Raw genomic sequence first — 26,077 nt, 5'->3', positions numbered from 1 at the left:
AGCATTGATCTGTCATTAAATATGTAAAATAACACGACAGCTTAGTTATTTTTGAGACCAGAGCTATATTTGGAAAAAAAACATAATTTTACTTTGGCTTTGACAAGCAGCTTTAAAGGCAGCTTATTGCATCTTCTGGCTTGTAAGATAATATAATCAGAGAAGTCATGTCAACAAATGTTCTTATACTGTCTCATTGTGGATTTACTCAAAGTAAACGTTTACTAAAAGCAAACATCACTTATAGATGTGTGACCACTACAGCTACTTGCATTATCTTGGCACTGTCACAAACCTTTTTTTACTTTTGCTAAACAAACCTGGAATGTCACGCCTCCACTTGGTCCTGTCTTGGAAAATGCAATTTTACAATTGTTTTAATGTGTTTTTTTCTTCCGTTTACAACAGGAAAGTATATTTATATAAAATGTGATTGATTAAAATCCAAGTTTAAAGTTTTATTTTATTCAGCCAAGTGAGAGCTCAAGAGGCTTGGATCATTGCGTTTGTAAAGAGGACTTGGGTCACAAAAGTGACAAAATATAAACAAGTGAAATGAAGTAAAACAAGTATAAATCAACCGTGTCACAAAAAACAACTGTCACATGAGAACTCACAGATATTGTGCAAACACACAATCAAGCGAAACAAATTCCCCCGGTAGCGCAGGTCGGCTCGGGCACTATCAGTTTTAGACTGATCGTAGTACAATGACAAATGAAGTTACAACCCTGGCACTGTCAAAATGAGCACCAACTAACAAGCATATTGTGTTATCTTCTACGGATTAAATTTGACTTAAATAAATGTAATTTACACTGCTGGATCAGGATTGTCTTAGGAGTGAAAATTGTCCAACACCAACATGTGTTTTTTTTTTTAAAGTGTCGCATAGATTTCGATTTAAAGCTTTCGTGACTGCAAGGATTCTTATTCTTGGTTCTTTCGGTAAAGTCACGTAGAAGGGAAATAATAAAATAATAAAAATGAAACAATAAAATTCTCACGATGTTTCGATTGCTTGTGTTGCAATCGAAACGTCGTGATAATTTTATTTTATTATTGTATTTCCCTTCTACGTGACTTTACCGAAAGAACCAAAAATATGTCGCATAGATTGTTAAGATTGTGGTTTTATCTTTCACGCATCTTTATCTTTTGTATTCTCCAGGCATTTTGGGCAACACGATACGAAACACTGTTGATTGCACTTTCGAGGCGGGGAGTTTAAATGCGAAAGAAAATCGTGACAGACTCTGCTGAGCCTCCTTGGCTGCCCCCTTGGCACTTAAAAAACAAAGCGTGACGTCAAACGGAAGGGGGGCGAAGAGTGACAGATTTGCGTCGTGTGCTAAGCGTTTGGCGTGCGCATCTGCAGGTGCTGATTCCGCTGACGCGCTGCAATTCGCACCTGCAGCTGGTTCAAGGCCAGCTGAAGGCGAGGAGGCCTGGCCTTTATCTGCTGATATTCGACAACAGCTTTTCACGGTAAGTCCCTGCACGGCTTTCCCGCCACTACAGGATAAGCGGTTGATAAGTGAGCAACACGAACTCTGTGATTAGTACGTGCAGCCCGTGAATGAGTGGCCTTCGTATGACCCACGAGAAAAGCCCAATGAGACGAAATCTATTTTTTTTTACAAATGCAACTGGGTTAATTATAAGAGATATAAAATGTGTGTTAATTGTACAACCCGTTTCACTAAAAGTAGCCGGTTGTAACCAGCAGTGAATAATAAAGCCTACTTTGCATTTGTTATGGAGTGAAACATTTATCCCCCCCGCGCGATTAAAACAGCGTTTTCATCTTTTAGACACAAGCTGTGGTTCCAGGTGTTAGTCGCAGCTGATGTCATCCTTTAAAACCACACAAGGGCCCCCTGCAGCAATTTAAATTTGCAGGCGCACATCTTCCTGCTGGCGTCGGGCACTGACCACATATGCTTCTCAATGCCTGATTTAAAAAACAAAAAAATCCCGCCTCAGATTTTACGGGAAGAAGGTGTCCTACCACTTGACGGTCAGCAAAACGCTCATGTACGATGGCACTGACGAGACGGAGCCGTGATGAGCGCCATCGGCAGAAGAAGAGACCACCTGCTTAAGTATTCAACATCCACGCACCGCATGTTTCCCCGTGCTCGCGACGAACCTGGTTGTTTTAAACGATCTCTTTATCTTCCTCTTGCCATATGTTTGCGTTCGCATTGGGGCTTGGCCCATGGTTTCATTTTAACATGTCACAAACACAGTCGTATGTGCAATTACAATTTTAACATCTTTTTTCCACCTTGACTTGTGGCTTCCTGCAATTGCATTCACTGGATTCGTTCGGTTAGCGCAGGGGTCGGCAACCAGCGGCTCCAGAGCCGCGTGCGGCTCTTTAAGGACTTCTTCTTTGCGTTAGTTGCATGCATTGTGGTTCTTGAAATAATTAGGTCTTTTTTTCCAGAATTCGAAAAAAAATGTCCCTTGTTATTTTGTTTGTCGACCCCTGAGGTTGCATTTTAGGCATTTCTGTATGTCAACGCCCGTGTAGAAATGGAAGAATCGGCTTATGGGATAATGATTTTAAGCGCATATGGGTGATCATCATGCTGCTGCTCTTCAATATACCAGAGTCTCCGCAATAACGGGGATACGTATTTTTCTATACTGTCATTTTATCCATTTCGTGTGACCCTTGGAGAATGAAACCTACATCATTTAAAAATGACGGCATTTTACTCTGGTAAAGAACTGGAAAGTCAGCTGGTGTTATCACACCCAACAATAGGACAGCCACGTGTAAAATAAAGGAAAATACACTTTTACAAGTTTGTGTGGTGTTAACAATCCTGTATATGTAAAACATTTCTCGATACAATGCACATTTCAAATAAAAGCGTGGATATTCAACAGCTTGGACGCTTTTACAGCTGGTCCCACTGTTAATTAACACTTGTCCATTGATCAGTACTAGCCATGCGCTTGCCACATGATTCATACGAGGGAGGTTCAATCTGCGTGCAAACTATGCACATCTGTATCGCATATGACTAAGTGTACTAGTGTAGTGGTTAGCCTGCTACGAACCCAGCAACCCGAGTTCGATTCCTACTCATGGCCAACACCAATGACGAGTATCTGACTGGTCCCTGGCCTCCCCTAGGTCCACTCAGCCTTAAATGAGTTCCTGGTGTGATGTGCAAACATTGCCACTGGGGAGACAAAGGCAGCTGGGCGTGGTGCTGGCCACCCACCCCCTTCGTGTGCCGTGCCGGCCTTCATAGGTGCTCACTAACAGCACTTGCCTCTACAGTCTGTTCAGGCTATCCGGGGAATGTTCGTCTTTGTTTTTGTACTCTCATGGCAACATTGTGAAACTACTTGTGTGTCCATCACTACGTTAATGTTAAGAAATACTGCATCAGTTTTTAAACTAAATATATCCTTTGTGTGTAAAACAAATATAATAATACGTAGCTTAAAGCTGTAATCGTCTGGACTTTATGCTGCATGTTTTATGAACTGATGTTTTGTCGTCGTTGGATGATGTGCATTGTGTCAATGAGAGACGAGGCTCACGTGGCAAATCGGATGTGGCCCAATGGGCAGCCAGTTTACACAACTGCTTGCAAGAAGGGCATTTGCTGGTGGGGCATGGTACTTGGCCAGATCAAGGAGCGTACGCATTTGCTGCGATCGTTCTCACTGTAAGATAAGGCTCATCAGTCCTCGGCTCCGAGTCACACTCGGTCGTTGTACCTTGTGCATGCGGTTGAAGATACGAAACGGAGGCGTGGGGAGCCACTTGCTTTTCAACGTATGAAAACAATTCAATCGGTACAATATTCTTACGAAGAGAAATATGAGTAAACAACAAAGTACATACGTGCGTTTGTAAATGTGCAAACGGAATACGTATTGTATATAATTTATATCTTAGTATATCTGGTATTTTAGATACAGGCACGTGATATACTTTTCTACGTGTGGGACTTTATGGGAGTCATTTGCAATCATTTGTGAATTTTACATAGATACTTTTTAAAAGTACCGTTTCTTGCACTTGTTTGTGGGGTTATACTACCTGCATGATGGTCTGTTGGTGAAATATGTCTTTGTTGATCGTGTTATTTTTCTGTCACATAACATGTGTGCAATGACATTTTTTGCCCGTTTTACTTCAGTTTGTGTGCTGCTTCGAAATAAAGTATATCCATGACGTCGGTGTTTGGGCTTTCTTTGTGCATTTGAGAGTCTTAGCGTCACGAAGAAAATGCAATCGAATGTGACAACACAAAACATTCAATTTCATTTCGAGTTCGTGAGAAATGAGTACCGATTGAGAGTGGTGTCAAACTGTCGCCGATGTTGCTACTGCCAGGGAGTTGCCACTTCCAGAAAGATCCTTTTCCTGACAGCCGCCCCCCCCCCCCGGAGAGATTGTTCCGGAGATTCTAAGCGCAGTATTTTCTACCGCTTGGACAGACGTTGTTTTTGCACTTTGGCCATGTATTATTTAGTCGGCAAAATCGGTCGTGCAGTCCGTCTCCCAGGACGATGACCTCTCTTTGCATTGGCGAGGCTAATCCGTCGGCATCTTGTATGGTTGTTGTGTTTGTTTTCCGTGAGTTCGGCCGTGACTCGCAAGACCGGGGTTTGAAGGGCACTGCCTTGGTGTACAACAAATGTAGCATTCGGCTTAAATATTCCAACGAACTGGCTGCGGATGTTGCGAAAAAAGTTCAACATGTATGAAGTTCAACATACATGTATGGTAGTTGTGGGTATGAGACCCTATCACCAATTCAAAAATGAGTTGAATTATCAGAAAACATTGCTTAAATATATACTTTACAGTTATTGGGCAGTGTTCGCAATGATGTAATACTCAAAACACCATCATGGAACATAATAGCTTTCCTTTATGCATCGAATTAACATTGTTCAGGTATTAAATTTGACAAATGTGTATTCATGCTTAAATAGATAAGATATTACCCATTTCCATTGGAAACCTTAAGCGAGTCGTGGAAGTTCAACATTAACTTCATGGGGGAACAGCCTCCTAAGAGACCCGGTTTAAATTCCCAACACTTTCATTATATTTCGATTTAAAGCTTTCGTGACTGCAGGGATTCATCTTCTTGGTTATTTCGGTAAAGTCACGTAGAAGGGAAGTAATAAAATAATAAAAATAAAACAATAAAATCAAATAATTCTCACGACGTTTCGGCTACAACGCAAGCAGCCGTCTTCAGGTGAAGACGGCTGCTTGCGTTGTAGACGGCTGCTTGCGTTGTAGACGGCTGCTTGCGTTGTAGACGGCTGCTTGCGTTGTAGCCGAAACGTGATAATTATTTGATTTTATTATATTTTATTTTTATTATTTTATTACTTCCCTTCTACGTGACTTTACCGAAAGAACCAAGAAGACTTTCATTATATTTGAAAAATGTATAATCGGTGACGTTTTGGGCAGTAGCCATTCGAGAGCACCGATTTTTGTTGTGCATCGCCAAGTGATATGTTTACATTGTGTATGCTTTAGTAGGTGTATAAATAGAGCTGGACAGTTCTGATTCCTCACCTAGAATCACAATCCTATTAGAATAAAATACATTTCTTCACGGAATTGTGCAATCAACGGAATGTTGAATTTGGGTGGTGCAGTGGTTAGCGCTGCCCTTTGAACACGGCTGCCCGAGTTCGATTCCCGCTCGCGGCAAACGGTAACGATTATTTTAACCGGTCCTGGGCCTTCCCTAGGTCCACTTAGCCTAAAATTAGTACCTGGTGTGGAAACATCGACCACTAGGGAGACAAAAGCAACCAGGTGTGGTGCTAGCCACCCACCCCTCATGTGCCGTTTCTGCCTTCATAGGTGGTCGCAAACAGCACTTGCCCCAACAGTCTGTTAAAGGCTATATGGGGGAGCTTTGTCTTTTGGGGGAGCACACAGCCCGATGTGGTGTTCAAACAAGGAGGGCCCGTTTGGCCTGGGCAGCCTTATGGAATTGCCGTTGAAAAGTATGGCCATAAATGACGTCACGCACCTAGGGGGGGGGGGCGGGGTCAGACATTTGTTACGATGTGTGACGAGGGGGGGGGGTTGAGAAATGTGACGTTACATCAAAATGCGCAACTTTAAATAAATATAGAATTGTTATAACCACTAATTTTGATTGATTTTCATTATTAACTATTTGATTATTTAAATGTACTAAGGTCACCTTTTATTTATTCCATGAAGGTGCATTTTGCTTCTCCATGGGAGAATGGAGAAACATACATTTTGAAATTTGTTTTAATGATTGTTATTGAACATTTTGATTCTAATGATTTTACCAGGGCTTTTCATTCTGTGGAATGAATATATGATTGTTATAATTGTACTCTCCATTTTGCTTCGTTCTACTACAAAGTTTCAAGTATTTTTTTATAGTTATAATTACTTTTAATATTTTATAATTTTTAGGTCATTTCAATATAATATTCTGAACATCTGCAGTTTTGGTGAGACGTTGAATATTGTCAAGTGAATGTTATGCTTAATTTAAGCTTTCCAACGCCTTTTTAATACGTGTTTTCTCCTACAACATCAGAGTGCAGCGCCACATTAAATACGCACGACAATGACAATAGTCTAAAGCGATTTGAAGCATGTTTTATTTTCAAAATGGAAATATGGTTTGGGGGGGGGGGGGGCAGAGCTTTGTGGCGTATTTTGAGGGGGGTCTGACTTTTTGTCACGCCGTGTGACGAGGGGGGGGGGGTCAAAAATCGTCCAAAATCGCGTGACGTCATTTATGGACGGCCCCTTATGTAAAGAATTCGCCAGACTCCACCACAATTCTGGAATGTTATGTGGTGCTGGACATCCTCGTGGCCACAGGCCTTGCCTGAGCGAATGCGTGGACGGGATTGCCAGATTTTCCCCGTGGCAAAATGTCCTGATAAAATCCCATTGAAATTTAGATTTTAATATGGAATTAACTCGTCGCACAATCGCAATTCCTGCAGGAATCTTACTGAGTGGAGTTGTAGGTATCAAATGTCTATTGATAACATTAACTTAACAAATGTGTTCTCTTCCTAGATTTGAAGCTTTCGGAGTGGTAGCTACTGCAATCTCTCATTTACTTGATACAGCTGTCGTGCCTGTGACGGTACCACCTGAAGACGGAAGCTTGTGTTGCCTCCGAAACGTCGTGATTTTTTATTTTATTTTACATTTTAATGTTTTTTACCTACGTGACTTTACCGAAAAAACCTAAGAAAATGTGTGCTCTGGCAATATGATTCATTCTGTTTTGGGTTAGGCCACGTGAATGATTTTGATGAATCTGATTGGTTGTTCATGTGATATAGTGACACAAATTCAGGAACTCTGAAGATGCTTCGTGAAACGTCGTATCTAATTGCTTCATTAGGTTGTGTGAATCGTTCTTCAACTTACTGGTGAGCTGCACATTAAGTGCCTGTATACGTGAAAATGTAATTTGTTGGGCCATATCAGCTGTTGGAGAGCCTTGCAGACCCAAATGGCCAGAGTATTACATGGCCTTACCCGTACATAAATTATGAATTAAATTTTACATTGTTGAAAATAGCTTTACTAAACTAAACACCTAAAAGCATCGTTCTGACCAGGCTTACATTTTAATTCAGTAAGCCTGTTGGTTAGAACTGCAGGTTTGTGGAAACTCATTTATTTGGACGAATCATTTTTTATTATCATTGTGTTCCAACACGACAGGAAAAAAACCATCAGAATGTGTGACAAGAAATGGAAGTGGTGCAGAAATGAGAGCCTTTATGCAAGAGATGGCTAAGACAAGGGCTGGGTGACGTGTGTGTGTGCGCGTGTGTGAACACAGACACTCAATTTAAAAACGAACTTGGTGGAATTTGCGTTTATGTTTCAGCAATGCCTGATGGGGTGGGTGTTCATTGCATGTGCACAGATGGGGAATGAGACAATAATTGGCAGTATACAGATCTATGAATACACGTTATCTGGAGCTTTTTGAACATTAATCGCCAATTTTACAATTGTTTATTCTTCAGTGTTGTTTTCAAAAACGACTGTCGAGTTTACCAGTTGCTCAATATCACTTCCCCCGAGGTGAATTTGTTTATCGCGTTTTCGACACGAGTTTGACAGGTATTTCTATGGCGGGGAAAAAAAACCCCGCAGTAATGTGGGTGAGAAACTACTGAATCATACAAAACTTGTTTTTGTAAACTTGACTTTTCACCTACTCCGTATGAAAATACATCATTTCAAATAACGGTATGGGTCAGCGAGTTCATGCACTTTTGTCCCAACCTTTGTGTGCCCTCGGATTCTGCAAAAACAGACTTTTTTTTTTAAAGTGTTGACCTAGTCATCAGATACGCTGTTCAGGATGTGGTCTATGTGCGTGCACGCTTGACCTCATTTTGTTTTAGTGAAGAAGAAGGAAAAAAAGCACGCAGACAAAAGCACCACGATCGTTTCCCGTAACGTTTATTAATGCATAATCTTAGCGTTAAGCTGTGTATTGGTGCGATGGCACGTGAGCTGGCCAACTCTGCTGCATGAGGTTTTCCTGCCCATCCATAGCACCTTCCCGCCACCAGCACAATTAAAGCTGTAAGAAAGAACAAAGTGTATATGTTATGCATGTGACCTAGGGAACCAATGAATAACAAACATACTGTACATGTCTTATTGTGTGCAAATCGATGTGTGTATGATATTATAAAAAAATCATGTCGGCATATCACCTAATCACCTGTAATGTGCTCCAGCAATCTTTACTCATCAATAATGATGGTTCCTGTAAGACAAGGGAGAACGTCAGATTTTGATGGTCTGCAGCTTCTATCAGCATGGCTGACCTCAGCAAAACCTGTGACCTCGGCACAATGATATATGCACCATCGCATGTTCATACCGTAGGAACCAGTGCGTCATCATGTAAATCTGATGCAGTGGTGTTCATTGTTTGCATATTCCACTGTTGCCTTTCTAAGTGACCAGAACAGTAGGAATATGTGCTCTTAATTCTTTTCATGACATGAGCTCAACGTGCTTCGTGCCATTCCGTATTATCGCTCTCGCGTGAAACCAAGCAAACGTCAATTAGCGTCGTGCCGTTTGATAGTCTGCTCGTAACATACTTCCGCCAACGATGCCGGTGCCTCCGATGATAGCTCCTGCGCTTGCCTGCTGGAACTGCGCACCGCTGCTCATGCCGCCTGCGGACATCATGGTTGCTGCCCCTCTTCCATCGGCACCAGCCATCACCATTCCTCCCTCACCGACGGTGCCGCCTGAGAGCATGGCAGTGCCACCCTCGATCACGGTCATGCCGGTGACGACCTGCTGCTGCTGCTGCTGGCTGCTGCTCATGCTCATGCTGCTGCTGCTTGAGGTGACTTCGCCACCAGAGATGACAGTCGTGCCACCAACGCCACCTGCGCCAGCGACGACGGCACCAGTGCCACCAGCAAGCATGGCAACGCCGCCGCCACCTCCGCTAGCAAGAACCGTGCCGCCACCGCCGGCGAGGGCGGTCACTCCACCACCCGTCAGCAGCGCTGGTGAAGGTATCGTTGCCGACTTGCTGGAAAAGATTCCTCCTCCGCCGCCGCCGCCAGAGATGAAGGTGGTGCTTGCCCCGCTTGAAAGAACGGTGGAGCCCGCGCTCATGCTCTTGTCGGACCCGACATTTAGGAGCCTGGGTGCATGATTTGGAAAGGATATTTCAGCGGTGCACAGGACAATGCAATTAAATGATTGTATCATAGTCTTCGACTCCTCTTAGAGTCGAGACAGTGTGAAGGAGTAGGACAAACTCGGCTTGCAAAGGCAAATCCCCCTCTTGAGAACGGCAATGTGGGCAGTGTTTACAGGCTGCACTTTAATGTTTTAAACGACCCTGCCTGGCTGAATGCGATGTGAGAATGAAAGGGCCATGCGACACTGTGTTAGGCTATGAGTATGCCGGGTTAAAAAATAAAATTGGAGCGAAACAATTCCCCTGGCCAATTTATGACCTGGAAGGTGATGACGGCGACGATGTTCTCAAAATCCACCGCACTCATGAGACCTTCAGTGCAGCCTCGTGAACAGCGAGCGTCGGGGGAAGAAATACGTTTGGCGACGCGTGACTCACATGGCCTCCTCGCCCTCCAGCAAGCGCCGGTAGGTCTGGATCTCGGTGTCGAGCGCCGTCTTGACGTCCAGCAGCTCCTGGTAGTTGACGAGCTGGTTCTGGAGCGCCACGTGCGACGCCTCGATCTCCTGCTCGAGTGATACGATGAGGTTCTGCACGTCCGTGACGCTCGTGGTGGAGTGAAACTGGTACTCCTGCAGTGTCGACTGCAGCGTTTGGTTCTGGATTTTTTTTTTTTACAGAAGGAGGAAAAATACAAAATCTGAATATTTGTTTCTACTGGAGGAGGAATCCGGTGAGCTTTCATGCTATTTTTCACAGGTGTCCAGTAGGGGCGGGTAAGAACGTTACCACAACAAGCAATACAAAAACGCGACAGTAAAGCAAAGTACAAGAAAGGTAAACAAAGCACCCAAAAACATCTAAATAAAACGAAACTATCACCATAATACCAGGTAAAGCCCACTGAGGTATTAACTCGTTTTGCAGACGCGACCTGGTCACAAATGATAGCTCAACAAAGTGGCTTGTCATGTGGAAATTTATAGCAGCAAAATGATATCAGCCCTACAATGTCTTGCTCTCATCACTGCTGGCAGCAGCGCCTGCGTTCTTGGAAGAGGTGGGAGTTACCGACACAGTTACCCCACCACGCGCCACCTGCCAATCGAACGACGACCCATTTATACTGCCGGATGGACATACGCGGTGGGGGGGGGGTGTGAATTGTTTTAAAAGGAACAAATTCGACTTAAACATCCTGCATTGAATTTGTTATTGGCTCTTTTGTATCGCTGTTATTTTACAAGGGTTTTTGTTCTTCTATATTTGTATTAAAGGTTGTCAATGCTTGTGGTCTAATCAACCGATCATTACTCCAGGCTTGAAAAATGAAGTGTCACTTCATGAGAAGACCGGCCCCACATTGGAAATGTGGAATTTCCATCACTGGCTCAGGGCCTCCAACAGAGATGAGCAGTGTCCCATGCTCGTTTGAACCAGGCAGATACTCAGCGATTTTCACTCATGCTGAATACATTGACAAAAGCCTGTCTGTCACACAGCGCTTAGCAACTTAACGCCAATAGAACACGCAATATCTAACACATCCCTTGAATTAAACAAGATTTCCGGAACCTTTGAAAATGGTCGATGGGATGGAGATGCAAAGTCGAGCAGCACAAGAAAATAAGGGTGAAGAGGCATGTTCTGTGTGATCGTTGAACAGAGAATGGATGAATGAAAACAGAGTATCAATGAAGGCATCGGGGTTCGTGAAAAGTTCGTGGGGAGTGAAGTGTGTGTGGTGACAGACTCCGCATGGAAATGTGCTCATTGAACAGCTGCAGACAATACCGTACCACATTGATGTGCTTGTGATATTCCACACTTAAGTCTTCGATTTCATTCTGCAGCGTCGTCATGTCTGTCGTTATGGTCGTGAGTTGTTCGCTCGTCTGTGTTGTTTGCTGCTGAATTTGCTCAATCTGTTGGAGCAAGGGGCGCACAGCAACCGTGAGCGTACATTTCAGATGATTTCATCACACGTGTGAGTAAATCTACTTGTACGTTAGGCAAAGTTCCGATCCTCTTGTATCTTATCCTCCAGAACCACCAGTGAGATGTTAAGGATCGTGTCATCAAAAAAGGCTTTGCTGAAATTAACTAGCTATCAGCTGGTATGTTTTGACAATGTTGTATTTAGATAGCGTTTATTGCATCCACACGAGTTACGTTATTTCAGTGCCAGTTTCTGCTGTCCAAAATTATATTTTTTCTAAAACAAGTTCTGCCTTTTATAGTTGTGTGAGCGTGATGCATAACTACAAGAGCAGGGATATTATTGTGGGAACAACATTGGCGTGAAGTGTCACTAGTTAAATAAAGTTGCATAAAGTGATGTGCAGTGGTCGCACAAGTCATAAACTAATACACATTGCCCCTTAAGCACCTCAGTGTGCCCCAGATTCATGAAAAAAATATAAGTATAACAAATGTCAGCTCTAATTCAAAGCCTTGCAAAACACAGAGAAAAAAATTACATGTCATCCCTGTATTGTCTCTCATTTAAATCCATATTTTATCTTGCCTCCGCCTCTCATCGCACTACACGTCTGTCTTCCCCGGACCTCGTTTTACTCTCATCACCTTTCTCTTTTGTCTACATTTCTCTGACGTGACTACATCACTCTCCCTTGACTCGTCTTTCATCTAAGAGATTATAAATAAAAAATGAATGAGCGATGTCCGCAATGGGTCAGCACCACCAGCAGAGGAAGATCGAGAAAGTGATTCTCATCGTCTGGGTGGAGGAGGAGGGGATGGGAAGGAGGGGGGGCAGTCTTAAAATTTCAAGTTTCATTTCTAAAATAGGGCCCAAAATTTTCGATTTAAAGCTTTCGTGACTGCAGGGATTCATCTGCTTGGTTCTTTCGGTAAAGTCACGTAGAAGGGAAGTAGTACAATAATACAAATAAAACATAATAAAATAAAAGAACCAAGAAGGGCCCAAAAATGTTTAAAAATAATAATCAACGTATTTTCTTTGGTAATTATCAATAAAATACCAAATTTCAGTTCCGGGAGAGGGGGCAATCACAGCCCCCCTCCCCAACCTGGACCCCCACCGCCGACTGACCCACCCACCCACACACCACCCTGCCACTCACTGGAGAGACGCGGGTTTTTCTAACATTGGTGGGGGGCGTTTTTGCGTCTCTCCGTTGCTGGCCCGTGCAGAGATGGACCAGAGCAGCGGCGTCGTTACCTTGCTGGTGCAGTAAGCGTCCGCCTCTTCGCGGTTGCGCTGCGCCGCCGTCTCGTATTCGTTACGAAGCGTGCTCAGCGCATCCATCAAGTTGATGGACTTGCCGCTGTCCACCTCGATCATGCTGCTGTGTGTGGTCGCGTACTTGCCGTACTTGGCCGACAGTTTCACCATTTCCTGCGCGTCGAACATTGGCAACCACCAGTTTGTCGTCGGTCGAGCGAGCCCTTCGTTGCAGCGGGTTCTTTCAGAATCGTTAACAGCCTCGGGTTATACATATAAGCGAGATTGGCTGGCGTTGAAAGCAATCTGCTTCAATCGGAAGGCAGGATATACGTTTGTCGCGGTATGGTCCTGTACACATCCTCTGATAATTAAGCTCATCGACTACGATGATACATAGTTGGTATTATGTATGCATGTGAATAAGTATGTAGTGTATAATCTTGAGGGATGATGATGGTGTGGGGGGAGTCCTACTTCCAGCAGTGGATAGAAAATGATTGATGATGACGAATCGAAATGCACGTCCTGCATGTAAGACCCGTCCATACAGGACATCTATGGAAAAAAGTGCTTTATAGCTCATCGGATACCTCCAGTCGAAATAAAGTTTCTGATTCTCCTTAATTATGCAGGGCATGCATTTGACGTTACGTGCAGTCTGTGACGAATGCCTTACACGCCATCTCGCTCAAATGAACTGGCCCTACTAAAATGCATGCGCGTAATGGGTGATATACTTCTTTGTGAATCGTGTTGTGGAAGGTCAAGTCTTCCTGCAGAATGGAGTACTTGCTCGTCAGGTCGCTCTTCATTTCCTGGGCAGCGTCAAGGTCCTTTGTGGGAACATGGACGGAAAATTAGAGCATAATATCGCTTATTTTTGGGTTAGATCGCATAAATGTAAATGTGTCGTTAAACCCGCCACCACCCGACACAGCCAACTATGTTAGGTTTGTCACGTAAACAAAACGTGCCAATTCGTTTCTAGCACAGCACCGTCGGTGTGTTGGAGAGTATTGATCGCGAAAGCCAACGTGTTCAACGGAAAGTTAGTGCCCCAACTCAACGCTTCCCCACAATGTCAGGCCCGTGCGATGAAAGCGCCGGAGCCGTGAGGCTGCACGGTGACCCCAAGCGTCGACAATGTCACAATGAAGGCAACATGTTCTAGATTTGAAGCTTTCGTGACTGCAAGGATTCATATTCTTAGGTTTTTTCGGTAAAGTCACGTAGGTAAAAAATGAAAATTAATAAAATTTATAAAAGTAACGGTTCCACCTGAAGACGGAAGCTTGTGTTGCCTCCGAAACGTCGTGATTTTTATTTTTATTTTACTTTTATTAATTTTAACTTTTTACCTACGTGATTTTACCGAAAAAACCTAAGAATATGAAGCCAACATGTGCCACGTTGCCGATGTCACCGATGTCACGCGCGCACACAAACCCGTTTCATGTTGCTGATGTCCGTTTCCAGTTGGAATTTCACGCCAGCCTCAAATTCATACCTGGACACAACAATGGTATTATGATAACAGGTGATACATTGTGCGTATACATACACACACACAAATTCTGTATTGACACTTGTGAATTGAAGGTTATTTCTTTTTTTTGGAAAACCACGTGTCCCTTTACGATAAATGTGTTTACGGCAGCTACACGTTGCTTTATTTCCTGCGAGGTCGGTGTTGAAGTATATGTTGTTTGTGCCATGTGGTTTGTGAGGTTATTGGTTTCTTAACTTTGAGATTACGCGGCCGTGTGCCTGAGCAAGTGGAGCGTGGGTGGGTTGGGTACCGGTGCAACGAATTAAATTGAGCCCCATCCCGATTCCCCCACCGCTCCCCCTATTTATAATTTGGCATCTTCACCCCCCTCCGGCTCGTTGGGCCCTGGCCCAGTTGCACCAGCGAGCTGCACACCTGGGAGCTGCTCACCTGAGAGCCACACACCTGAGAGCCAAGTCAGTGGGGCCGCTCACTTTATCGGCGAGGGTTTAAACCCAGGGGCTCTCAAAACTCCCCACGCACACTGCACCCTGGCACCCTGCACCTTCCGATGTGCCGTGTCGCGTATTGTTATTAAACATATAAAAACAGTAACTAAAATCGAACAATCTATCTTTAAGTTGTTCGCTTAAGATCGCCATGAGAAGCACACGTTGCATGGGTTATAATAATGTGATGAAGATACACTTGGTTGTTAGTGAACACACTGAATAATGCACCACTATATTTGTGTGTTCTGGCTTCAGACTGGACGCGAAATTTGACGACGACGACGACGACGCCGCTGATGATCCTCATTAATCCTCACTCCGTGCATGATCGTCGCTCAAACAATTTGCAACGTAACGCTTTGAGAACAGCAGCCCTTCTTTGTAATGTAGAGAGAAAACAAAACACGACGGCACGGCGACCAAACACGCGTCACGTGCAAACAAAAGAGCGCAAACCGACTTCGACTTGATCTCCTCGGCGGCGACCCTCAGGTTGTCCACCTCGATCTCCAGGTGGACACGCTCCATGGTGAACACGTTGATATTCTTGAGCATCTCGGTGACGGTCACCTCGTAGTTGTCCACCGTGATGGAGGGGTCTGGCATCACGGGGCTGCTGCCGGTCATGGCCTTGAGCTGCGCCTCGAGCATCGCGTTCTCGATGGTCAACTGGCGCACCTTCTCCACGTAGCCCACCAGGCGCGTGTTGAGGTTGTTCAGGATGCCCTTCTCGGTGAGGCGGTTGACCATGGGCGCAATGGTCTTCATCAGGTTATTCACCGTGCTGTGGAACCCGCCCTGAGTGATGGCTCTGCCGATGCTGAAAGCCGGGCTGCTGGGAAAGCCGGCCGGGCCGCTCACACCCCCCGGCCCCATGTACATGCCGCCCGTGGGACCCATGTACACGCCCCCGCCACCGCCGGAGGGCCCCATGAGTTGGCCACCAACCACGGTGCCGTGGCCCATGCCCAGCTGGGACATTCCGCCACCCGCGCCGAAAGCAGAGAGCGGCCCCCCGCTGATGCCGCCCGGCACCCCGTACGTGCCGCCAGCCCCCCCTCCTAATCCAGAAGCCCCAAAGGACCTGGAATACCCGAGACCTCCCCCCGTCCCAAGGACTCCTCCTAACCCACTTCCCAAAAATCCTGCACCACCCCTGGCACCACTCCCCGTGCCGTAGATGCCCCCGCTGGACATGGATCCCCCTCCGCTATAAAAGCTGCTCATGCCACCACCACCGCCACCACCGCCGCCTTGTGCAAACATGGATCCTCCTGAGCCTACGCCGCTGATACTGCTCATGCCACCACCACCGCCACCACCGCCTTGTGCAAACATTGAGCCTCCTGTGCCTACGCCGCTGCTGCTGCTCATGCCACCGGAATAGGATGAGCTCGAGGACTGCATGATGGCTTGCTCTTGTTTCCCGATTTGTAGCACAGTGATACGGCAACTGGCAGTGGCTTGCAACGTACCTCGCGTCTGAACAGAAGCAAGCTGAATTCGGTCGCAGATTTATAGAGGGGATTTAACAACAAAAAAATCTGACAGTGACGCGGTTGTCAATTGCGAATTCAGAAATAAGTTGTATGTTCAGAAGCGCGTTGTTTGGAGACATGTACAGACTCGGTTTTCGGCATCGATTGGGCTGACGTGGTATTTATGAGCACGTGCAGTGAGATAATTACGTTACCAACTTGCGGTGGCGTTCTGTTTAACATAAACACGTCCTGGAGTATGATTTATGCATGAGCCCGTTAAGAGCGAATGCTATGCTAAAGTACCGTATAACGATGACCTGCTTAAACATGTAACCTATGGTGCGACTCAATATTTAAATGGAAAAAATAAGTTAAGTCTCACTTTTCTGGGATCACATCCTCAAAATGTTGTTACCTTTGAGATAAAAGTCAATTTCTGAGTGTCATTCTAATCTGTGCGTATTCACGGGTTGTTCACGATCCTGTCTAATTCTCTGAGTATATAACCTAATACCACGACCCGTGTGTGTCGAGTCGAAGGCATCATTGAGCAACCAGTATATATTCAGGGATGTTATCTTAATCTTCCAGTAGCTTCGGTTTAACTGGCAAATTTTATACAAACCAAGAGGTCCGATTTTGAAAATAACAAACTGCATTTTTGAGTGGCACTCGAATCAGTTTAACACGTAGACTTTCGCGATCAATATTATTAATAATCAACGTTTTTGGGTTGGATCGCGTTATTTGTCAACGTGACACTTTTTTGCTGATTGGCCGTGTCGGGTGGTGGAGGGTTACTACACATTTATAAATAACGCGATATAACCCAAAAACGTTGATTATGAATGGCACCCGAATGTTGCCCTACGCTTAAAGTCTTCTGAGCTTTTTAAAACGCAACATACAAGCGTCGTAATGAAATATATTCTTAATGAAATGACCTTTAATGAAACAAGATATCGTAATTCTTGCAGATATGGCATTTACTGATTTATGACACGTGAATAGGATTGAGAATAGACAATTGCCATTTCTCTGGGCAATACGTAGTCGATAAGCAATGCATCTTTGCATTTATATGGCACTTAAAATCGTCAGCGCTCAAAGCTTCTGACACCACCATCTCAAACATTTAAAGGGCATCCCCAGTGTCAGCTGTCCCTGTGCGGCACACTCAGCACCGGCCTGAAAGTGGCCATTGGCCGGGCCGTGTCACACAAACCATCTGGGTTAAAGTTAGTGAATCGGGAGTTGATGTTGTGCAACTGTTCTAGTTCAGCAAACCCTGAACAAGTGACAAATGCAAACAGATGCTGTATCTTGCCTGTGGAGAGAATATCTTTCTGCTGTGCAAGAAACCCTGATAGAGAAGTTTGACTTTGATCATAATAATAAAAGAATAACAATCGTTCACTCATCTGGCTGTGGTCTTTTGAGAAAATTGTGAAATCTAATTTTGTGTCTAAAATTGATTGCCGAGGCTTGCTATTACGCCTGTGTCAAGAATCATCCTAGACATAGAAATGCATTAAATAGTACATTCGAAAGTATATCATAATCAACAGGTTAATATAAATCACATGTAAAAAATCGAACTGCACCATTAAATATGTTCTCATTGACATCTTAAATTAAAGCGGTACATATGAAGAACAAATGGTAAAATCACATCTTAACAAAGAATGCGCTGAGCAAATGCGAGTCTTGAATTACACCCGGTCACAGGCATGGTGAGCGCGAACTCCGATCGATGTCATTGCTAAACACGATGAATCATGAACGATAGGGAAAGGGGGTTTTCTAGCTGTTAAAAGGTGATTAGTCGCAGTGGTTATATTCAGAGAAATGTAACTCTAGGGTTGCATGTCATTGTAAGTTCATTTGAAGCGAACATTCGTTGCAACCTCGACTTAAAGCTTTCGTGACTGCAGGAATTAATATTCTTTGGCTCTTTCGGTAAAGTCACGGAGTTAGGTTCAAATGAATCAAAATAAAACAAAAAAACTACGACGTTTCGATCGCAACACAAGCGGCCGTCATTAGGTGCCTGTGTTGCGATCGAAACGTCGTAGTTTTTTTTGTTTATTATATGTTTTTTTTAAATCACAATTTCAAGAAAGTTGAAGGAGCGTCAAACATGTGCATTCATGCGATTTGCAGTTTACACATTTTGAGAAACTCAAGTAGGATACACACTGTATATAATAAGTAGGATGTAATATCCTACTTAAGTATAGGAAACGGTATATATATGTATACACACGCAGGTTTTCCCCTCGCTTTATGCCCGTTCGGTTTTTGCAATTTCGCGTGTATGCCGCTAAACACATTTCTTCTGTACACAAAATTCGCAGTGTGCCGTTTGAATCCACTCGTAGTGCGGCTATGCGGTCGGACGTGGGACAACACTGCGTGTACTGTTTGTGTACTATTTGTGGACTGTTTGTGTACTGTGTGTACTGTGCGTGTACTGTGCGTGTACTGTGTGTGTACTATTTATTATTCATATGAGTAACTATTGCCAGAAGGGATATTGCTAAAAAAAAAAACGTAAGGCCAATATACTCGGTGATCCGTGAATAGATACCACCACACTCATTTCGACTTACCTTCTCAACAGGTGATTCAATGTGCATTGTGAAAGTGATTGTTCAATATTTCCAGATCGAATATAATTCAATATTTAATACGTACATTGAGAATAGTAGGGGACGTGTGTAGGGTTTTAAATTAAATGCGTTTTTGTCTCCCTATCATTTTAGTAGGGTAAATACTATAAATATATTACCACGTATAGTTGTTTATTTATAAGGCAATGTTAAAAACGAGGGTGGCCGTTGATTTGCGATATATGTACACATTGTAGGATGCACTGTATGCAATCAGCCGTATAGACGTACTCCTTGTAAAGAGCACACCTGTCAACCCATACGGTTTAGCCGTATTCTTGTCCAGAGAAATTCAGTTTTCAGGTCCAGACGGCGTACAGCCGTTTCAAAACGGGCAAAAAAGTATCTTTGTTTGTGTTTCTCCCTCGTGATGGGACTTTTGTAGGATGAACATTGAGATTTATAAGGGGCACGGGGTGACCAACAAGGTCTGGATTGGTCTGTGATAAGGTCGGCACTGATAAGGGGTTGACAGCTATGAAAGAGTGACGATCACTTGGAGAGTTGCGACCTCCTCCGCTAGGCGTGCTCTTCCCGATTCGCCCGCTTCTTCACTTGGCGAGCGCTCGCATTGTCACGCGTGCGCCCAACACCCCATTCCACCACAACCAGGGACCCTTTGTCCCAACGCAGTAGCGACACGAACATGGGGCAGAGGTGGTGCCTTGCCTCCCCCCCCACCCCCGCCTGGTGGCCAAAGCTACGAGTTGGGGCCCACCTTGACAGCCGCCATGAGATGTGTTTTCAAGGGCAGTGTAAAAGAACGACACCGGCTTATTTCGTGAAGACGGAGCGCGCCCCGACAGCGTTAAATGTTCGAGACCGCGAAGCGTAACGATGACGTGATGAGGCAAGAGGAGACGCGATTTCTAATCGCCTCGGTGCGGCCGCGCAAGACAAATCAAATATCTGGGGGGCCCAACCTGATCGATTGCAGCACCCCCCCCCCCCCCCCCCGAGCTGATAATGTAGTCACTTACACCACGATCTCAACGGGTACTAAATATGGAAATTCCCAGAAAACGAGTGGGTGATGGCCCTCTGGGCGTAACTCTTAGGATGGCTTGGAGTCACTCTGCGCTGGCGGCTGGCTCAGGGCAGTGCGGTCGGTGTCTGCGGTGTTGCAATGAGTGCGCTGGCAACTGACGGAGACCCTGGTTCGTACCAGCGGATGCGGATCGACCCCGGGGTGAGAACCGCCCGGGCTCACGCTCTCCCACGCCGTCTCGCCGGAGCCACACACATCCTGGTTGCGCAGTCTGATCACGCGCCTGCTTTGCAACACCAAGTCCTGTATAAATCGGCACAGCATATAGATAAGCATGTATTTGTCTAGCCACGTGTAAAATTTATACAGGATTTTTTTTTTACAAAACCCCATCGGCTCCCAGGGCTGTATTTATTCCAAGAAGGCTGTGAGGCCAATGGTTTTTTTTGTTTTTATATGGACAGACAGATATATGAAGGAGACATTATCTGCTAATCTCGTCTGTATAGGCACAATCATCATCAGGACTTCATTTCAGCCAGAGCTGGCTAAGGATGAAGTTTTCGAAAATATCCCTCCCCACACCCTTCGCTGTCGGGGGGTCGTGGGTGGTCCAGTGGATTGGGAGTTAGAGGCTCTGGATAATGTCCCATGAGATTGTTAACCCTGATTATCATAATCCTCAATCCACTACTGGATTTAGGAATCCCCACGTCGTAACCATATCTCACGATGCTGTGATGTAATAACCCACCTAGCCAGCATCTGTACACAAGCTGATTGCATTGCGCCATCTCCCCGGAGAGTTGAGAACAATGCGATGTGTGATATATATATATTTCATCATCAGCAGCAGCAACTATATTTAGTGACAGGTAGTGGGATTTACCCACTTTTCGATTGGCTTTAGCGTCACGCTCCACAGGAGGAACATGACTTCACTGATTACGGGAATCATCCATTTTAAAGTGTTTGGCAGGAGACTGACAGCAAATTTTAGAACGAAATTTTTTTAAGACGAAAAATTTCTGCGCACAAAATTCAAGAAAACGTATTTCATAAAGGTTGCGCTCTGGTAAATGAAGATGGACTCGACAGTGATCATTCGCGATCTCTCCACTGCTATATGAAGACTTCCCCCACGTATTCGCCAACTCTCACGGCCTCTCGATGCAGCGATCCATCTCGCTAGCTCAGGGGTCGGCAATCTGCGGCTCTTTGGCTTCCTCCCTTTCGGGCAGCTGTTTAAAAAAAAAAACCTTAAACATATTTTAACGTAGAAATAATGTGTTGAATATAGCAGGGAATGGGTGACTATGGAATGTCATGGTTACAACAAAATGTTCGACAAACTGCATTGTTAAAGAATAACTACAGCTGGTGGAAACTAAATAGACGGCAGTTTATTCCATCACCTATTTAGTTTATTGTCACAGAATGTGTTGTTGTCATTCGTTGTTAGTGGCTGCTGCAGGTCCGTTGCCGCAGAAACTCGCTGGGTCACGGGGTTTTCCGAGAAACAAAACGAACGGGCGAGTTGAATTGAAGCTGCGGAAGAAGTCGCGGACACGTGACATAGCGACACCGACAAAGTGGAAGTCACGAATGCAGCAGACTGATGCGGTGATTCACGATTGCTCTAACGTTTCAATATGTGCTCCGACTCACGTGATTTTTTCGCCAGAATATTATTTAAATGCTAGAGTTATATATACTGTACAATGTATGTACAACAGCACAAAACATATTTTTATTTTGCCATTTTAATACTTTAAAAGGCACATTACTTGAAGTGCTCCGAGTCTAGGATTGTGAGCATGAAAATTACAGCTTTCCATTTTTTTCTCTCTCTCTACTCGTACTATAGAGAAATACAAGTTCAGTATGTTTTTCGAACATAGTAAGTTGTGTGTAGCCTACACTGTAGACAGAGGTAGAATTAAATAAGGGTTCTGGCCGATCTGAACGGATTGAACTCGAGTTATCCCATCATCGTGCGTGGAATGTTATCCTCGTTGTAATTACTCGCTAAAGCGCAAACTTACGCAGCAAGGTAGGGACTGTATTGGCAAAATACAGTGCCTACCTTACTCGAAAACGTGGTGCGACTCAGTTGAAAAGGTCCATTTATAAATAAACGGTAAAGTTGCCGCACCGCAATTTCCAGAGAGAGAGCTCCAACGAGCCCATCTGGAGGGTATTGTATTTGGCCTACTCTTCCACGTGGGCCAGGTGTCTTGACTGAGGTGAGACTGCCCGCACTTTACCCCACCACTCGCGACATGCCGATGGACTGACTGTGGTGTGTACCCATGTCGACTGCTGAGTGTGGACAGAGGTGGGCAGGGTGGGGAATTGAAGAAGCGTTCCCATTACTCCAGCTGTCGGCACTGGAAGAGTGAACCGATGACTCCTGAGTTGAAAGTCCAGCAGGCTAACCATTAACCCCATGCCGGCATCATCCCAAGAACATTGCAAATAGGGGCCATCCATTTAGTACGTACACAAAAATCTGTCAAAATTTGACCACTCCCCCCCCTATCCCTGTACGCACGCGTAAATTTTATACCCCCCCCCCCCACCTGTGTACGTACGCCTGACGCACCCCCCCCCCCCCCCCGAATCCTACAGAACGCCCGATATTTCATCCACGCAGAAACGATCAAGGATTAATAATATGAACGTGTTTAAGCAAACGGATAGTCCACCGCCGGCTGCATTAACGAATTGAGTTGCATACCTTGGCCACTTATTTTGCTGAGCTGCGTGATAGCTGCAGTCAGGGGGGCACGGTGGCACACAAGTGACACCTCTCCCACAGTCCAACTTCTTGTCTGACAGCTGAATAAACTGAACTGTGGCTCATTTGAAGGCCAATGTAGACAAATTATTATCGAGGCTTCACCCCCCCCCCCTTTCCTATGCGTACATTGTCAGTAGACCCCCCGTACGCAGGCGTACGCATTTGGGTTAACCCCCCTCCCCCCTCCATGTGTACGTACTAAATGGATGGCCCAATATACCTCATTATTCATGATGTGTATTTCACTTAAATTGCAATGCTTGAACTATTTATTGTTTTAATACTCACAGTACTCAGAATGTCTAAATACTGAATAAACTACACAATAAACTTAGATATTTTGTATTCCTCTCGGAACGTTGCAGGGATTGTGAAGTGTCCAAATGTGGAAGGTGTTACTTGCGTGTAAAATGTAAGCTATAAGAAGACAAGAATTTCATTGACAAACCGTGTATACGCTTGGGATAATAGGAATACCAAGATAACAGGAAGAGCAAGAGAACTAGTCATACATGGTGTTTGCAAATTAGAGCACAGTGAAATATAATCATTGCGTAGTATGACGGTGCAACATTCTACCTTCATATACATTGGGAACAATCACTGTCTTGGTGCTTTGATATCAATTTCTCGAGAGTATAAAGCACCATTAAGTGTTCGCATAATGCTGTAATCTTAAACGGTCAAAAAACGGGTGCAAAGCAAACTAAAACTATCAGTTAAATGTATAATCGTGTTTTGTATGTAATATAACATTGCATTTGTATTAAATCGTGTCCTCCTTATAGGTTGCCTGCGTGTGTGTAACCGCAAGGCAATCCTCTCCCGGTTTATTTGTTTATTAAAAAAGCAAGTTCTTAACAAAACGTTTAACCCACTTGATTTACAGGGAGAGCCGACTTTGCGCTCAACCGTGTGCCAGTGATGCCCCGTGCGATGACGTGTACACAGTGCTATCGCAAGCGAAGCCGTGCTCGATTGAAGATGCAGGACTCAGGACGCGTTCCGATCGTTAAGGGGCCAACACAGACGCGGTGCGCTCATCTGTCCGTTTCGGAACACGTGGCAGGCCAAACGAGATCGTGCTTCGTCATTCAAGAGCATCGCAAACCTCCACACCGCCCCCTGTTGGAGTGAACGCATATTAACAGTGGTTACTCTGGTTCTTTCGGTAAAGTCACGTATAAAGAGAAAATAATAAATTAAATACCAGCATACGACGTTTCGATTGCAACACAAACAATCATCATCATTGGTATGATGTAAGGTTTTGGGGTTTAGAGAACTGTTGTTTATGAAACTCAAACCGGACTAATTTTAGGTACAACCAGTAGGAGGAGTGTCCACTGATTTTAAGGAGAAATTTATACTAGCTGGTTAAGTCTGAGATAATAGGAGCCAATAAAACGCTGGGGGTGAGATCAATAGAGCAATATGAGCTGGAATTAGAGGAACTGTAGAAGAATCTGTGCCAATGGCGGTGACAGCAGACTACTTGGCAATGGGCAAGAGGTTGGTGCTCGTGTACAGGTCGTCCAGATGTCTTGTGACCCCCCAATTAATTGACCGTTAACAATTGATCCCCTTTGCATATTCACTTGTTATAAATAAACGTTATTTAACAAAATATTAAGTTTTAGAGGATTAAATGGGGGTCATTTGGACCACCCTGTATTTCAGTCTTCTCCAACAAATTTCAGAGAGGGGGCCACTTTCGCCGATAAGACATCATCAGTGTGAGGGCCGCCAACACATTTGAAACCATTGGGGTCTGTGACAGCACGACGGGGTTTTTGTCACGTGTCCTTGTGTATTGTCAGGGGCCGCACTAAAGGCCACCAGGGCGCCGCCAGTGGCCCACGGGTCTTGCACCGAAGAACGCCGCTGTAACATCATGACGTAGAAGAAGGAGTAGAGTACTCCAGGTGAGGTAGAGACGCGGAAGACGAGGATTGTCCTGCAGCCTCCAGCCCCATCAGCAGAGCCGCCTTCTCCACCACGATCGGGTCGAAGGTCACCACCAGCAGCGGCTGCACCGGCAGGGCAAGGCGGGTCGCATCGGTGCACATCAATCACTCTGCGTGACCGTGTGTACATCACAAACACGGAGAGGGGACAGTATAACAAACATTTAAGAATCATAAGAACAAAAGGAGTTGTTCGCTGGACTTGACAACTCTGAATTATGTTGGTTCAAACTGGTTTAACATTCTGCAGCCAACATTGGGATCTTGTTACTGCAACGGCTTCATGTTATATTCAGGCTTGATTTAAAAGGTATTGTTTCTACCTATACGGCCGTTCGTTGTCTTGACTCTTTATATTCATAGGCACTGCAGAAAACTTGGTCTCCTGGTTGCACCCCGAGATCAGTTAATCCTCAACTTTTGGACGGATAGTCGATCCGATTAAACTGCAAAACAGAGGATGGGCATCTAAAAAAAAGCTTCATAGCTCATCGGATTCCTCCAGTCTAAATCAAGATTCTGATAAAGTGCCGCATTCCGTATTTGAATCGAATCTTAGATTCTTCTCGACAATTTATGTTGATCCAAAAATCGCTGAAATTTGTTCCGGAACCCGCTTTGGCTTTCGCTATCTAAATGATGTTGTAAGTAAACTTGGAAATATAATGCAATACAACACAGAGAGTCGGCCAACAAAGCAGTCAACACCCCTCCTCGGGAACCGATTCCCCCGGGTCCCTTCCATACCAAATATAAAGATCCCCCGTATAGCCTTAACAGACTATAGGGGGCAAGTGCTGTCAGCGAGCATCTATCAAGGCCGGCTCGACACACGAGGGGGTGGGTGGCCAACGCCACGCCCGGCGGCCTTTGTCCCCCTAGTGGCGATGTTTACACACCGCACCAGGTACTAATTTGCTGTCATTCCCCCGCACCTCCGATTCGCAGGGTTGGCTTCCAACGGTGTGAAAGAAGCTCAACACACATACGGGTCAGGCATGAACTTTCTTGTCAGCATAACCTTTATGGAATGTGCAGGCCTGCATGTGTGTATTTGTACAATTTCAAGCCCACACTTGAGCGTGTTTGCATGCACGCGTGCAGTCCCACAGTATGTATATATAAATAGGCCAAGGCGGTATTGAAAACATGTAATTTATGGTCTATATACTTTGGTTACCATAATTAATCTTTGCATAAATGGACCAGGTGGGGATGGAAAGAGGGAATTAGGCGGGTAA

The 26,077-nt window shown here is 44.8% G+C and overlaps 2 protein-coding genes across 7 annotated transcripts in view; one reads left to right on the top strand and one right to left on the bottom strand.

Annotated features, from left to right (window-relative positions):
* FYCO1 (FYVE and coiled-coil domain autophagy adaptor 1) overlaps nucleotides 1-4,207 on the top strand; it is a 55,498-nt gene extending 51,291 nt beyond the window's left edge. For all 6 annotated transcript variants that reach the window (XM_078598306.1, XM_078598308.1, XM_078598310.1 and 3 more), the window contains 2 exons: nucleotides 1,379-1,488; nucleotides 1,987-4,207. In XM_078598306.1, coding sequence (XP_078454432.1) covers nucleotides 1,379-1,488; nucleotides 1,987-2,068 — 192 coding nt within the window. In that variant the 3' untranslated portion in view covers nucleotides 2,069-4,207. The remainder of the gene's footprint in view (nucleotides 1-1,378; nucleotides 1,489-1,986) is intronic.
* Nucleotides 4,208-8,480: 4,273 nt separating this feature from the next.
* Nucleotides 8,481-16,332, bottom strand: LOC144721147 (thread biopolymer filament subunit gamma-like). Its single transcript, XM_078598542.1, has 9 exons — nucleotides 15,386-16,332; nucleotides 14,371-14,431; nucleotides 13,662-13,757; nucleotides 12,919-13,095; nucleotides 11,513-11,638; nucleotides 10,152-10,372; nucleotides 9,154-9,713; nucleotides 8,766-8,810; nucleotides 8,481-8,621 (listed from the first exon to the last, which is right to left on the bottom strand). Exons 1-8 carry the CDS (start codon nucleotides 16,330-16,332, stop codon nucleotides 8,788-8,790), a joined length of 2,211 nt encoding a protein of 736 aa, XP_078454668.1. The 3' UTR covers nucleotides 8,481-8,621; nucleotides 8,766-8,787.
* Nucleotides 16,333-26,077: the final 9,745 nt, after the last annotated feature.

This window comes from Lampetra planeri, chromosome 10 (assembly GCF_965212315.1).
Source record: "Lampetra planeri chromosome 10, kcLamPlan1.2.h2, whole genome shotgun sequence".
Classification (NCBI taxonomy): Eukaryota; Metazoa; Chordata; class Hyperoartia; order Petromyzontiformes; family Petromyzontidae; genus Lampetra; species Lampetra planeri.
The sequence above is the reverse complement of the archived record's forward strand: the minus strand, read 5'-3'. Positions and strand labels throughout refer to the sequence as shown.